Raw genomic sequence first — 16,931 nt, forward strand, 5'->3', positions numbered from 1 at the left:
TAAATACTTTTTTTGCCCCACTGTATGTGTCCTCCTGCCACAACCTGAGGGACAGCCAGTGAAAAGTGCAAAGTAATGTCAATAATATTTCTCATCTTGTTTTGTTTTGTCTTTCATACCATGTTATGTGTCTTCTCAGTCATGTTGACACTGGTCCACTACCAGGTCATGTGTCTTCTCAGTCATGTTGACACTGGTCCACTACCAGGTCATGTGTCTTCTCAGTCATGTTGAGACTGGTCTACTACCATTGCTTTAATGTATTGTTGTTCTCATTAATATTGTTGTTGTAGTTGTTGTTAATGGTAATCCCATGTCCACTACTACTATTATTATTGCTGTTGGTCCATTTATTTATATATTAATATATTTTAGATCTAAATATATATTTTCATTTTATTTATATTTTCCTATATGTATACTTTGACAATGTAAGTGATAATGAACTTGCCATGTCAATAAAGTTAATTGAATTGAGAGAGAGAGAGAGAATAGATGAGAAAGAGAGAGAATAGATGAGAGAGAGAGAGAGAGAGAGAATAGATGAGAAAGAGAGAGAATAGATGAGAGAGAGAGAGAGGGAATAGATGAGAGAGAGAGAGAGAGAGAGAGAGAGGGAGGACATAGATGAGAGAGAGGTAGAGGGGGAGAGGTAGAGACAGAACTGCATTTCCTATTACACTGTGACAAATACTCAGACCTAAGAGAATATTTCTTTCCCAAAATTATAACACAATACAAAGAATTTGAAGCTATAAAAGATGAAGAAAAAATCAAATATTTATTGGGTGAAAAGCCTAAATGTGCAATTTTGGCAGCCAAATATGTGTCCTCCTGCCACAACCTGAGGGACAGCCAGTGAAAAGTGCAAAGTAATGTCGATAATATTTCCCATCTTGTTTTGTTTTATCTTTGACAATGTAAGTAATAATGAACTTGCCATGTCAATAAAGTCAATTGAGTTGAATTGAGAAAGAGAGAGAGCGAGAGGGGGAGGGGATAGATGAGAGAGAGGGAATAGATGAGAGAGAGGAAGAGAGAGAGAAAGTGAGAGACCAATACAGAAGGTACTTGGAACGAACGCCCTCTCTCTATATCACTCATCTATCTCCCCTGTCCTCTCTCTGTCATCCCGCAGACCTCTGACCTACCTGGGCTTGAAGATCTTTGCTCGGTTCGGGGTGTGTGAGTTCCTGAGCTGCAGTGAGGCTACGCTACGCTGCTGGCTCCAGATCATAGAGGCTAACTACCACGCCTCCAACTCCTACCACAACTCCACCCACGCCGCTGACGTCCTCCACGCTACAGCCTACTTCCTACGCAAGGAGAAGGTCAAGGTAGGCCAAACACACACACACACACAGAGATAAAGACTCTCCTCACAGGCCTGATGAAGACCTTTCGGTCACACCTGCAATATGCTATGGAAGCATACAACAGTGCACTGTACCTAGAGATTGGTTGAATGTGCACACGTAAACTACTTTCACAAGTGAAATTACTACTGACACCAGCTAGCTTGAATGTATCACCGCAACATTATCACAACCTGACATCTCAGTGTGTTGACTGATGAGTTGATCTATGTAATTCCCTGCCATGTGTTTTCAACAGCGTGTAGAGTATCAGTTTGCTTTGCTTGGCAGGAGATGAATGTATGTCAGTGACCAGTGAGAGTTGGAGTGGGGATGATTTTATTGTTTTCATATTGGACTGAGTCAATACGTGTTTTGCCTTGCGGGCAATGAGATCCTAATACATTGCCTTTCTTTTCTCCCCACTTATCCCCTCCAATAAATATCTCCTCTTCTTGTCATAAAGTTAACATTTGCTAGTGATTATTATTATTAGTTGTGCTCGCATTGCGTGCATTTTTTTTAGGTATTATTCCTTTGTTGAGTATGAGGTTATGCTGAGAGAGACTTACACAGTATTTATAGTTTATGCACGATCTCAGACATTTGGGCATGAGTAATCGAGCACTCAAACGGGCGTCAAAACGTGATCTTTAACCAGCGATCGAAATGTTTTCTTGGAGACAACGTTCGTTTGCTTTGACTCCAGTGTTCCATTGGTACATGTGCATTTGCGGTGCACAAAGAAAAAGAAACCAAGCCAAGCGTCACACAGTTCTTCTCACTAAATCGGCCCCGTGTCTCAATCCCTCAATTGCGTTCCGACCGCTGCCTCTACACACGCGTGCTGAGTGCGCGTACAAGCTTTCATTAGGCCTACAGATGTAAATGCCTATAAAAGTGTATCCAACTGATGGGATACACAAGCTGCACTTCTTGCCAAATGATGACAGTTTTATCACAAATTCAAAATGGACTGGTTGATTGAAATAGGGAAATATGTGTTCTAACAACGACCGCTGCAGGTTTGGAATAATTTCCGGTTTAGGCTACTTTGCGAACTACTAGTGCCATTTAGAATTGGTTTAGGCTATAACCAGAGATAGCAGTATTTCTGTTACATGTATTTGAAATACGTATTTTTGATTTCTTCTGAGTATTTTGAATTTCACTGGGCTGAACTACACGTCAATGTATTTTCTGTTTTGTATGAACAATGAACAATTGCAAAGCATGCTGAGTATATTCTAATGAGTTCCGCCCCAAAACAAGGCCAATAATACCCAGTGTGCTTTGCAGTTCATTTTGATATGTTAATTTTCACATATACATTTACATTTTTTGTCCAGAGTGACTTGCCCAACTAAGGTAGATAAACAACATATCATAGTCATAGCGAAAACAACTTTTTTTGTAACCGTTATTGAAAATGTTGTTGCAGTTCTGTATTTTGATTAAATACATTGATCTTTATGGTATTTTGTAATTATATTTTGTCACTTTTGCCATCCCTGGCTATAACCACCCCCTAAACATATTCATGAAAATATGCAAAAACACTGGTTTAATCAAGACAAAGAGCATATTTTCATCAGAGTCATTAAGCGTTGGCCTACACACCAAACTGATGCCATGGCTGTAGTTAATCACCATGCCGTTTTCAATGTGGAATTGTGATTCCATTTTTAGAAAATTCCAAAGAACAGGGAGAATAAACTAAATTGAACGTCTGTACATAGAAGAAGACGTTTTGGTTTGTAACCTGAAAATGTTTTCTTTTAACTCACCAAATTCAGCCCCGTTTCAAATGATCACTCTTTGAAAGTAACTGTTCCAGACACGAGATGCGCATCACTTCGCACTGGCATAAAATAGTTGTGTCTTAACTGGTATAAGGGCTTGGGAAATAGGAACGCTTTGTCTGCTAAATGAACAAAACAGTGCTGTGCCTTTGCACAGCCTTCTATAAGCAAGCTTTTTGGAGATTGTGTTCCACAATATAATCTGTTTATGTTACTTTTTATTTTTATTTAACCAGGCAAGTCAGTTAAAGAACCAATTCTTATTTTCAATGACAGCCTAGGAACAGTGGGTTAACTGCCTTGTTCAGGGGCAGAACGACAGATTTCTACCTTGTCAGCCTCGTTCAATCTAGCAACCTTTCAGTTACTGGCCCAACGCTCTAACCACTAGGCTACCTGCTGGTTGCAATAAATTCATCTTAAATGGCACTTGTTTTTTTTATTGACTGAATATATACAGGGACATTTTGCAATTAGTATTTGTTATCTGTAATGGTTACGATAAATGATGCATTGTTGCGCACTGTTTGGCATATACAGTGCCTTCAGAAAGTACTCAGACCCCTTGACTTTTTCCACAATCTGTTACATTACAGTCTTATTCTAAAATGAATGAATTAAAACATTTTCCTCATCAATCTACACACAATACCCCATAATGACATCACAATACCCCATAATGACATCACAATACCCCATAATGACATCACAATACCCCATCATGACATCACAATACCCCATAATGACAAATTGAAAACAGGTTTTTAGAAATGTTTGCAAATAGAAATACCTTATTTAAGTAATTATTCATCCTGTTTCCATTGATCATCCTTGAGATGTGGTAAATTCAATTGATTAGACATGATTTGGAAAGGCACACACCTGTCTATATAAGGTCCCACAGTTGACAGTGCATGTCAGAGCAAAAACCAAGCCATGAGGTCGAAGGAATTGTCCGTAGATCTCCAAGACAGGATTGTGTCGAGGCACAGATCTGAGGAAGGACACCAAAACATTTCTGCAGCATTGAAGGTCCCCAGGAACCCAGAGGTTTCCATCATTCTTAAATGGAAAAGTTTGGAACCACCAAGACTCTTCCTAGAGTTGGACGCCCGGCCAAACTGAGCAATCGGGGGAGAAGGGCCTTGGTCAGGGAAGTGGCCAAGAACCCAATGGTCACTCTGACAGAGCTCCAGTGTTCCTCTGTGGAGATGGTAGAATCTTCCAGAAGGACAACCATCTCTGTAGTACTCCACCAATCAGGCCTTTAAGGTAAAGTGGCCAGATGGAAGCCACTTCTCAGTAAAAGGCACGTGACAGCCCACTTGGAGATTGCCAAAAGGCACCTAAAGACTCTCAGGCCATGAGAAACAAGATTCTCTGGTCTGATGAAACCAAGATCGAACTCTTTGGCATGAATGCCAAGTGTCACATCTGGAGGAAACCTGGCACCATTCCTATGGTGAAGCATGGTAGGAGCAGCATCATGCTTTGGGGAAAGATAAACGGAGAGAGAGATCCTTGATGAAAACCTGCTCGAGAGCGCTCAGGACCTCAGACTGGGGTGAAGTTTCAACTTCCAACAGGACAACTACCCTGAGCACATAGCTAAGACAACACAGGAGTGGTCCCTGAATGTCCTTGAGTTGCCCAGTCAGAGCCCGGATTTGAACCTGATCGAACATCTCTGGAGAGACCTGAAAATAGCTGTGCAGCGACACTCCCCATCCAACCTGACAGAGCTTTAGAGGATCTGCCGAGAATAACGGGAGAAACTCCCCAAATACAGCTGTGCCAAGCTTGTAGTGTCATACCCAAGAAGACTGGAGACTGTAATTGCTTCTTTTTTTCCAAGTACTCAAGTACTCAAGTACTCAAAAAAAAATCTGTCGAAAAATGTCAAATTTCTATTCCTTGTAGTTAAGTACCGTTACTTCCTGGTTGTATCCTTTTCTCAGGGCAGTCTAGAGCAACTGGACGAAGTGGCTGCATTGATCGCGGCGACGGTCCATGACGTGGACCACCCGGGGAGGACCAACAGCTTCCTGTGCAATGCAGGAAGTGAGCTGGCCATCCTGTACAATGACACAGCTGTATTAGAGAGTCACCACGCCGCCCTCGCCTTCCAACTCACCGTCAGTGACAGCAAGAGCAACATCTTCAAGAACATCGACAGGTACAGTCACACAGAGTTTAGAGCAACATCTTCAAGAACATCGACAGGTACAGTCACACAGAGTTTAGAGCAACATCTTCAAGAACATCGACAGGTACAGTCACACAGAGTTTAGAGCAACATCTTCAAGAACATCGACAGGTACAGTCACACAGAGTTTAGAGCAACATCTTCAAGAACATCGACAGGTACAGTCACACAGTTTAGAGCAACATCTTCAAGAACATCGACAGGTACAGTCACACAGAGTTTAGAGCAACATCTTCAAGAACATCGACAGGTACAGTCACACAGAGTTTAGAGCAACATCTTCAAGAACATCGACAGGTACAGTCACACAGAGTTTAGAGCAACATCTTCAAGAACATTGATAGCCTAGCCCAGTCCCATATCTGATTGTGCTGTCTTCCATACCTTTGTGCTGTCTTGCCAACTCCTATGGTCAATGTCACTGGCATGTCAATGACCATAAGAGTTGGCAAGACAGCACAAACAGATCTGGGACCAGGCTAGAGTCACATAGAGTTTAGGAAAGTGAAAGGTGGTTTCCACCTGAAGCCTAAAGTGTTTCCACAGTAGAATTCCAAACCAGAGGCCATGTCCTTGTCAGAAGAATGAATTGGCATGCCTCTTCCTCTAGGCCATGAGAGGGATCACGTAACCACTGGCGACAGATATGGAGCATGTTGGGTTATTACCCTGGAACAAATCATGTGATGTGATTCACTTCTAGATGTGTATGAACCCAGAACTTCTTGGAAAACATTGAGGACAGTTGATTATCCTGGTCCTGTAACCCCCCTCTCTGTGTGTGTGTTTATATTAGGACTCAGTTCCGGACATTGAGGCAGGCCATCATTGACATGGTGCTGGCCACAGAGATGACCCGCCATTTTGAACATGTCAACAAGTTTGCCAACAGCATCAACAAACCAATGGCTGCCATCGAGGAGTCCAGCTCAAACGTAAGACACACACCCTTCTCTGTGTATGTGTGTGTTTGTGTGTGTGTGTGTGTGTGTGTGTGTGTGTGTGTGTGTGTTAGCGTCCGTGTGCAGTTTATTATTACATAATAAAGTCATTAACATCTGCTCATTGTGGTGTGGGAATGGAAAACACTAATATATATACATATAAACTCAGCAAAAAAATAAATGTCCTCTCGCTGTCAACTGCATTTATTTTCAGCAAACCAAGTCCATGTGTAAATATTTGTATGAACAAAACAAGATTCAACAACTGAGACATAAACTGAACAAGTTCCACAGACATGTGACTAACAGAAATGGAATAATGTGTCCCTGAGCAAAGGGGGTGTCAAAATAAATCAAAAGTAACAGTCAGTATCTGGTGTGGCCACCAGCTGCATTAAGTACTGCAGTGCATCTCCTCCTCATGGACTGCACCAGATTTGCCAGTTCTTGCTGTGAGATGTTACCCCACTCTTCCACCAAGGCACCTGCAAGTTCCTGTACATTTCTGGGGAGAATGGCCCTAGCCCTCACCCTCTGATCCAACAGGTCCCAGACGTACTCAATGGGATTGAGATCTGGACTCTTCGCTGGCCATGGATGAACACTGATATTCCTGTCTTGCAGGAAATCACGCCCAGAACGAGCAGTATGGCTGGTGGCATTGTCATGCTGGAGGGTCATGTCAGGATGAGCCTGCAGGAAGGGTACCACATGAGGGAGGAGTATGTCTTCCCTGTAACGCACAGCTTTGAGATTGCCTGCAATGACAACAAGCTCAGTCCGATGATGTTGTGACACACCGCCCCAGACCATGACGGACTCTCCACCTCCAAATCGATCCCGCTCCAGAGTACAGGCCTCTGTGTAATGCTCATTCCTTCGACGATAAATGCGAATCCAACCATCACGCCTGGTGAGACAAAACCGCAAATCGTCAGTGAAGAGCACTTTTTGCCAGTCCTGTCTGGTCCAGCAACGGTGGGTTTATGCCCATAGGCGACGTTGTTGCCGGTGATCTCTGGGGAGGACCTGCCTTACAACAGGCCTACAAGCCCTCAGTCCAGCCTCTCTCAGCCTATTGTGGACAGACTGAGCACTAATGGAAGGATTGTGCATTCCTGGTGTAACTCAGGCAGTTGTTGTTGCCATGCTGTACCTGTCCTGCAGATGTGATGTTCGGATGTACCAATCCTGTGCAGGTGTTGTTACGCGTAGTCTGCCACTGCAAGGACGATCAGCTGTCCGTCCTGTCTCCCTGTAGCACTGTCTTAGATGTCTCACAGCACGGACATTGCAATTTATTGCCCTGGCCACATCTGCAGTCCTCACGCCTCCTTGTAGCAGGCCTAAGGCACGTTCACGCAGATGAGTAGAGACCCTGGGCATTTTTCTTTTGGTGTTTTTCAGAGTCAGTAGAAAGGCCTCTTTTAGTGTTCTAAATGTTCATAACCGTGGCCTTAATTGCCTACCGTCTGTAAGCTGTTAGTGTCTTAACAACCGTTCCACAGGTGCATGTTCATTAATTGTTTATGGTTCATTGAACAAGCATGGGAAACAGTGTTAAAACACTTTCCAATGTTGATCTGTGAAGTTATTTGTATTTTTACAAATTATCTTTGAAAGACAAGGTACTGAAAAAGGGATGTTTCTTTTTTTGCTGAGTTTGATGTATAGATAATATATATATATATATATATATATATATATGGAAATTGTATGTATGTCCAGTGGGGCAAAAAAAGTATTTAGTCAGCCACCAATTCTGCAAGTTCTCCCACTTAAAAAGATGAGAGAGGCCTATAATTTTCATCATAGGTACACTTCAACTATGACAGACAAAATGAGAGAAAAAAAATCCAGAAAATCACATTGTAGGATTTTTAATGAATTTATTTGCAAATAATGGTGGAAAATAAGTATTTTGTTATGTATAACTATATACACTAAGTGTGCAAAACATTAAGAAGGCCCCCCTCCCCCCCTTTTACCCTCAGAACATCCTCAATTCGTCGGGGCATGGACACTACAAGGTGTCGAAAGCGTTCCACAGGGATGCTGGCCCATGTTGACTCCAATGCTTCCCACAGTTGTGTCAACTTGGCTGGATGTCCTTTGGGTGGTGGACCATTCTTGACGCACACGGCAAACTGTTGAGCGTGAAAAACCCAGCAGCTTTGCAGTTCTTGACACACTCAAACCGGTGTGCCTGGCACCTACTACCATACCCCGTTCAATCTTTAGTCTTGCCCATTTACCCTCTGAATGGCACACATACACCATCTATGTCTCACTTGTCTAAAGGCTTAAAAATCATTGTTTAGCCTGTCTCCGCCCCTTCATCTACACTAATTGAAGTGGATTTAACAGGTGACATCGATAGGGGATCGTAGCTTTCACCCGGATTCACCTGATCAGTCTATGTCATGGAAAGAGCAGGTGTTCCTAATGTTTTGTACAATCAGTGGACAGTCACACACACAGCTCAGTTCCACGTAAATGGACCCATGAGCACCACCGTGTGAAGTTCATAGGAGCATATCAAATGTAGTGTCAAATGAAAGATAAGCGTCCATATGTGTGTGTCTGCGTGTGTGTTTGTGTCTCTGACCCTGTCTGTGTGCATTTCTGACCTTGTCTGTGTGCGTTTCTGACCTTGTCTGTGTGCATTTCTGACCTTGTCTGTGTGCATTTCTGACCTTGTCTGTGTGCATTTCTGACCTTGTCTGTGTGCATTTCTGACCTTGTCTGTGTGCGTTTCTCTGTAACAAGAGTGAAGGCAGTGACAGCGAGGGCCCAGCCAGTATGAGGAACAGCCCAGAGAACCGGCTGCTGATCAAGAGGATGATGATAAAGTGTGCTGACGTGGCCAACCCCTGCAGACCCCTGGAGCTCTGCATAGAATGGGCAGGACGCATCTCAGAGGAGTACTTCGCACAGGTGAGTGGGCAGTGTGTGTATAAAAAAGTGTACAAAAAGATTTTCTATTCAAAATGGTTTTGGAGGCAGGTCGTAGTACTCCTAACCAAACCTTCAGCTAAAATCAGCTGTGTTCAGAGTGGTTTTAACCCGGCTCAACACTCTAAGAAAGACGGGAGAGTATGTCGAGCCTTGGTTTCATGCATGTCAACATCAGAAGCCTCCTCCCTAAGTTTGTTTTACTCACTGCTTTAGCACACTCTGCTAACCCTGATGTCCTTGCTGTGTCTGAATCCTGGCTTAGGAAGGCCACCAAAATTCTGAGATTTCCATACCCAACTATAACATTTTCCGTCTAGATAGAACTGCCAAAAGGGGAGGAGTAGCAGTCTACTGCAGAGATAGCCTGCAAAGTAATGTCATACTTTCCAGGTCCATACCCAAACAGTTCGAACTACTACTTTTAAAAATTACTCTCTCCAGAAATAAGTATCTCACTGTTGCCGCCTGCTACCGACCCCCCTCAGCTCCCAGCTGTGCCCTGGACACCATTTGTGAATTGATCGCCCCCCATCTAGCTTCAGAGTTTGTTCTGTTAGGTGACCTAAACTGGGATATGCTTAACACCCCGGCAGTCCTACAATCTAAGCTAGATGCCCTCAATCTCACACAAATCATCAAGGAACCCACCAGGTACAACCCTAAATCTGTAAACAAGGGCACCCTCATAGACGTCATCCTGACCAACTGGCCCTCCAAATACACCTCCGCTGTCTTCAACCAGGATCTCAGCGATCACTGCCTCATTGCCTGTATCCGCTATGGAGCCGCAGTCAAACGACCACCCCTCATCACTGTCAAACGCTCCCTAAAACACTTCTCCGAGCAGGCCTTTCTAATCGACCTGGCCCGGGTATCCTGGAAGGATATTGACCTCATCCTGTCAGTAGAGGATGCCTGGTTATTCTTTAAAAGTAACTTCCTCACCATTTTAGATAAGCATGCTCTGTTCAAAAAATGCAGAACTAAGAACAGATATAGCCCTTGGTTCACTCCAGACCTGACTGCCCTCGACCAGCACAAAACATCCTGTGGCGGACTGCAATAGCATCGAATAGTCCCCGCGATATGCAACTGTTCAGGGAAGTCAGGAACCAATACACGCAGTCAGTCAGGAAAGCAAAGGCCAGAATCTTCAGGCAGAAATTTGCATCCTGTAGCTCTAACTCCAAAAAGTTCTGGGACACTGTAAAGTCCATGGAGAACAAGAGCACCTCCTCCCAGCTGCCCCCCCCCCCAAAAAAAACAAAGACTCCCAAGTGTTCGCCATCATTGTAAAGACCTAGTTATTATTATTATCATTATTTTGTTGCTTTGACCAAGTTATTTACGAAGATGATTATCTATTTCATGTGATTAATAAATCATTTATGTCTGTCCCTCATTTTAAGATTCACCCTGTTACGTGAATTGAACTCTATTTATTTCTAAAGAAACATTGAGCATCTAACAGTCCAATCATTGTGTAAAGAAAGGTGGTTGTGCTCTTTTTGGCCATAACACGTCCACCCTGTTACCCCTAGATAGACAAGCTAGGAATGCTTTACCAACCGAAAAATGTGTGTGAATCTTACATTAAATTGCCCCTCCCTGTTGCACACAACAAGCTTCCATTCCCTGTCACAAGGGGATTCATGGCTGATTTAACTAGTAATTACCAGTTGGAGGACCATTCAAGTGGATTTTTCCCAGATGTGGCAAATTCACTTGGTTATTTACGCATCATAACACCGCTGACCATCCACTCTAGAGCCATATAATACCACTCATTGGAAGCACAGGTCCTAGACCTACACTTGGACATATTCTGGAGCGTTGTAGGATGTATAGTTTTTGTTTAAATAAGAACAGATATTATAAAGCAGCTCAGTGCCTGACCATGGGTACTAGATTTGTTTCATTATTTAATTAAGCAGAAGAGAGGCACTTTTTTGAGAGGGGAAAACTTTTTTGTTTGTTTTTAATGAAGCTGAACTTGTGGTCTTCATGACAGAATGTAACATTTTTGTCAAATCCTTAGTTTGACATTTTTTACTCACCATCACAATTTAAATTAATATCACAGTTTTGGCTTGGTGGCCCCCCAAAAAACAATCTCCGTCAATCAATATGTAAAGTTGATTAATTTAAGGAGCCAAATTAGGAAACACATTGGCCACGCTGTAGACTAGATGTCATGCCATGCCTTTCTGGAACATTGTCAGGTATTACATCCATTTTTAGCAAACATGCAAATGTATCCACAAGTATTTGGAAAAATACATCCGTATGCGGTGCGACTGTGTACATATATCTCTTGTATACTGCAGTATATGTGTGGGTGTTAACCTGTGTGTGAATCTATCCTTATATTTCAGACTGATGAGGAGAAGAGACAGGGTCTACCGGTGGTCATGCCTGTCTTTGACAGGCACACCTGTAGTATCCCCAAGTCTCAGATCTCCTTCATAGACTACTTCATCACAGACATGTTTGACGCTTGGGATGGTAAGAACACACACGCATGCACACACACACACACACACACACAAACAGAGGACCCACAGGGAGGGGGGAGGAGATATGAAATAGAACTTTCCCATGCCTTCCCTCCTCTCCTCCTCTCTTCTATTCCCTCCTTCCCTGTAAAAGAGGTAGAGTCTTCCTTCTCACGTCACAGTGGAGCACAGTAGCCCAGAGGAAGGAGAGAGGGAGGGGTCAAAAGAGGAGAGTATACAGTTATTCCCCATTTCACCGTTGCCTCTGACGTTGGGGTGTTGCTGGAGGTTACCCCCCTTCACCAGAGAAGAGAACACGTGTTTAAATTCAATAAAACTGCTGATGTCACGGAAAAGTTCCTAGAGGCCACTGGGACTGGGGGGGGGGGGGGGGTTTCCGGGGGCCGGAGGGGTTAAGTCAAGACGCAGTGAAGCAGGACCTACTGTACACACACTCACTAGCACAGACACACACACATACACACAAGTACACATAAAGTGCAAACCAAAGCGCACACATTCACACACGCAGAAGCACAAAGGCTGCGTTTAGACAGGCAGCCCAATTCGGATCTTTGGCCAATCAGATCAGCTGTGAAAAAGATCTGTTGTAAAAAGATCTGACGTGATTTTGACCAATTAGTTGGAAAAATATCAGAATTGGACTGCCTGTCTAAACGCAGCCTTTGTGCTTCCGTTTTGTGACACACACACACAATCATATCGCACATATGCACTCACACAGCAGGTTTTAATGATTCAGGGTCAGGCCTGGGCTATTGCCGGGTGATTGCCAGGTCAGGCTCATGCAGAGGGGAAACAAATGAGTCGGAAACTAGGAAGTAAACAACAGACACACACGCTGCCTGAGACCCAGTTGCACCAGCTGTCATTTCCGCTGGCTCATGTGTTTGTGTGCGTTAACCTCAAACTCTCCTCTGTCCCCCCAGCCTTCGCCAGTCTACCTGGCCTCATGGAGCACCTGTCAGAGAACTACAAATACTGGAAGGGTCTGGACGACATGAAGTGCAAGAGCCTGCGGCCGGCCCCTCCTCCGTGACCCCTCCATCCCTCCCTCTCTCTCCCCTTATCCCTCCATCCCTCCCTCTCATTGGGCTGGGGGAGACAGCGAATGTAGCCTGGCGCTGGTATTAAGCCCATCCCACAATGATTCTACCCAGCTCCACACACAATGGACTGTAGACCTCAAGAGTCTGTAGACCTCGGAGTCTGCAGCTTGGAGCCCTCAGAAGAGGCCAGGGGACTGACATACCGGCTGACAAATGACACCCCAACTCCCCATATAGTGCTCTCCTTCTGTGCAGACATCTTCCCCATCCCTAGTTATCGGATGTTACTTCAAACTGATTTCAAACAGAGAATCATTACGATGCCCCATGGCAAATTTGGCATGGGGAGGGGGGCTCTGGTCATAAGTAGTGCACTACATAGCGAATAGGGGGACATTTGAGAATTGCCCACTGAGACTCTCCAGCCTCTTCAGACCCCTCTGTGGTTCCTCTTGGGCCCCTAATGTGACTCTACAGCCCTCCTGACAATCTATCCCAACCAACCGCACTTTAGCAGCTCAAAAAAACGTGTCACTTTCTCACATCTTTAATTTTTTTCCCTGTGATGTTGTCTGTGTTCTATATCCGTTTCTTTTGTCTCAGGCAAGTGTCTGATGTTGTTTGTCGTACCTCTGATTTCTGTCCGTCCTTGCTTAGTCCCTACGGTAGTGTGTGGTGATGTGGGTACCAAAGGTTTGCTGACACATGAACTACTTCTACTGTACCAGGAATAAAAGAGGAGAGAGCACAGAACTAAAGTATGTAGAGAGAAACCTGTTCCCTGAATCACACACACACACACAGCCAACTTATAAAACTGTAACTTAGCTCTCCTTGTTCTCTCTCCAGATGGAAGTATTAGGTCATATTGAGCTCTGATAAGCCCAGTAAGGCAGAGTAAAACAGAGGTGTGTGTGTGTGTGTGTGTGTGTGTGTGTGTGTGTGTGTGTGTGTGTGTGTGTGTGTGTGTGTGTGTGTGTGTGTGTGTGTGTGTGTGTGTGTGTGTGTGTGTGTGTGTGTGTGTGTGTGTGTGTGTGTGTGTGTGTGTGTGTGTGTGTGTGTGTGTGTGTGTGTGTGTGTGTGTGTGTGTGTGTGTGTGTGTGTGTGTGTGTGTGTGTGTGTGTGTGTGTGTGTGTGTTTGGCAGCAGACCCAGAGCAGTCAGCGGTCTGTGTTCGCTCCATACCTGGGAGGTTTACAGAGCAGAGTCCAGCTGAACTGACTGCTGTAATATCTCTCTCTACGGGGGAAAACCAGAGCTTTGCTCAGAGAGCCAGGCCTCACGGGCAGCTCGCCCACCACCATGCTCCCCCCCTGGGGCTAGAACCAGCCCTCAATCTGCCCCCTCTGGAACTCAGCTCCAGACATGGCTCTTAAAAGAGAACACTGGGGCTTAGTGGGAACAGCATTAGAACAGTATTCTAACTCTATTAGCAACAAGTGGGGGAAAAAACAGCAGTATATATTAAGTACAGTTGATCTTTACAACTTAGAAGCCACAGCAGTGAATTATCTGAGCGACAGTAAGGCTAGTGTACTGTTTTATGACAGCTTGTATTGAAGCTAGTCCTAATTCATTACTTTAAATGGGTCATAAAGCTCCAGTGAAACAGTACATTCATTTAAACATCAACGGCACATTGAAGTGGACACATACTGTAGCTAATTGCAATCTCCAAATACGAAGGGAACTAATTAGCGTTGGCTAAGCAAAATGCTATTCCAAAGCACAACTCTGTGATTTCTAACATTTCAGTTGTGCTGTGGTGTGCGGTGCAATAGTAGGAGTGCGTTTCATTTTCCAACTGCTTTTTGTCCCTCCTGCCTCCCGGTAATGTGTTGCTGGTCCGTTGTGAAGTAGCATGGTAGTGTGGTCTGAGCAGAGAGCCGCCTCACAAGAGCCTGATGAAACCACCATGGGACAAACAGCATGATATACTCGGCTTGTCCTGGCTCAAATTACACCCTATTCCCTATGTAGTGCCCTACTTTTGGGACAGATATTTATGTGGTGAAAGACTGGCACACTTAGCTCTTGGGGCTTAAACAGTTGCATCTTAAATACACTCTATTGCCTATATAGTGCACTGTGTTTCACTACTCTTATCAAAAGTAGTGCACTATCAAGGGTATATGGGGTTATTTTAGATTGACCCTGTCTTTGGATCCTCTCTGGGAAAATAGCACTTTCAGCTCCCAGCACACTCTACTGCTACTTGGTTCGGTTTGGTTCAGTTTTCAACTCAGGCTAGACTGCTATTAAAATATGATTTCAAATGTCACTATCATAAAACATGCTGTCCATCCATTTCTTTCTCTTGTCATCTAGAATCACATTACTGTGTAGTTGTCTCCCTCCAGTGGTTGGCAGTGGGGAATGCAGTTTCAGTTCATTTCCTTGTGCAACAGCAGCGGCCATACAAGACAGGCTTCGTCAGAGGTGTTGTGAATGGATGCTTTGAGTTTAAAGTATGTGTTTGCGTGTGCGTGTGCGTGCATGTGTGTAAATTCAACCAACAAAATCAAAACTGGTGTACGTATTTAACCAAAGGCACAGGGATCTTCTTTAAGGTGCCTTACTTTGACCCTCTCCTCTAAAACAGGGTTCAGAGTTCAGGCTTCAAATGGTTTGTTTGGCTTCATGTGGTTCGTTTGTGTTCGCGAGCAGCTGAACAAAGACCGGACTAAGCCATAGAGTACTTAACCTTACTATTTTAACCTGTATTTTATTGTTCCAAATGGCACCATATTCCCTATGTAGTGACAAAGAAGTGTGCTATGTGGGAATAGGGTGTCATTTGATACTGGTGAATACTACAATTATTATGAAGAGAAACTTGTGTTTGATAATGACTGTGTGCTAGTTTCAGAACATGGTCAGACAAACGCCTTAACTCACTCAGTCAAGGCTATGCTAGATTCACTGCTATAGGACACTGTAAAATACATAGCTTCTGCTGACGTAAACAACCCACTATCTAGTCTCCCATGGACTGTTTTCTATTGAGCCTGATCTATTTTCAATGAATTATGTTTCTGTTTGTTGTCAAGCGAGTTTTGGTCAGATCTCATGTCACACCCACATGCTTGTCATCCTTTCCTTTCTTTGAACTCTCAAAGACGAACCGTTTCTGCTGTGAGAGCAGGGCGTGGCATCTACTGTGATGTCATTTTAACCCGGCTCTGTCATTGGTCAGAGACTCTGGGTATGGAGAACGTGCCAATCCCTTTATTTTCTATTGTTTCCAAGCAGAACAACCAACAGATATTCTGCAAGCATTAATGTATATAAGCTTTATTTTGTGGTTATTGGCTGTGAAAAGGCAAACGTAAAATATTGTAGAAATGTTTTATGTATTTTTGAAGGACTTGATGATTTGATGCTTTAGTTGTGTATCAACCCACCGGGCAGAAACTGGTTGCATCAACGTTGTTTCCACATCATCAGATAGATTAAAAAAATATATGATGTTGAATCAACGTGGAAAACTGATTGGATTTGCAAAAAGTCATCAACGTAAGGGAATTATATTCGGGTTTTTTAAAACTTTTTTTTAACCTAAATTCAATGACATGGTGACATTTTCTTTTTTTTAAATGCATTATTATGTTGAATTCACTACAGTTGACGTCACAATCAAAGTGTAAATCCAAACTAGATGTTGAAATGACATCTGTGCCCAATGAGAAGCTATTCTGCTTGGATCCTAGAAGGGGTTGGGTGGATATAATTTCTGTTTTTTTTGGCCTGTGTCAAAGGATGTCTCCTTTTGTTGTTGATTGTCGACACTTATTTTAAAATGTATATGTGAGAAACAATAAAAGTATTTTAAAAAATACAGTTGTTTCTTTAATTTGTGACATTCATTTGAGGCTTTAAAAAACAAGCCAGTGAGGGTTTAGGGTTTACAAGTTGTTAAAATAAGCATACAGACATTTGGCAAATAAATGTGGCCAACTTGATGACGATGCAGGCTTTGAGGACATCAGATTAAACAAGCACATCAGATTCAAATTGGAGACTTGGAATGCACACAATATCAGTTGTAAAATCACTGAGCCAACAAACACGTGTAAGAAATATCAGTCACATCACACAGTCA

General features: G+C 43.5%; 1 protein-coding gene across 1 annotated transcript in view; it reads left to right on the plus strand.

The window, feature by feature from the left end:
* The window catches only part of LOC109874287 (high affinity cAMP-specific and IBMX-insensitive 3',5'-cyclic phosphodiesterase 8B), a 105,512-nt gene extending 89,021 nt beyond the window's left edge, over positions 1 to 16,491 (plus strand). The window contains exons 17-22 of the mRNA XM_031809542.1: positions 1,139 to 1,337; positions 5,116 to 5,333; positions 6,160 to 6,298; positions 9,077 to 9,244; positions 11,641 to 11,770; positions 12,711 to 16,491. Coding sequence (XP_031665402.1) covers positions 1,139 to 1,337; positions 5,116 to 5,333; positions 6,160 to 6,298; positions 9,077 to 9,244; positions 11,641 to 11,770; positions 12,711 to 12,820 — 964 coding nt within the window. The 3' untranslated portion in view covers positions 12,821 to 16,491. The remainder of the gene's footprint in view (positions 1 to 1,138; positions 1,338 to 5,115; positions 5,334 to 6,159; positions 6,299 to 9,076; positions 9,245 to 11,640; positions 11,771 to 12,710) is intronic.
* Positions 16,492 to 16,931: the final 440 nt, after the last annotated feature.

Source organism: Oncorhynchus kisutch, linkage group LG29, assembly GCF_002021735.2.
Source record: "Oncorhynchus kisutch isolate 150728-3 linkage group LG29, Okis_V2, whole genome shotgun sequence".
In the NCBI taxonomy this organism is placed as follows: Eukaryota; Metazoa; Chordata; class Actinopteri; order Salmoniformes; family Salmonidae; genus Oncorhynchus; species Oncorhynchus kisutch.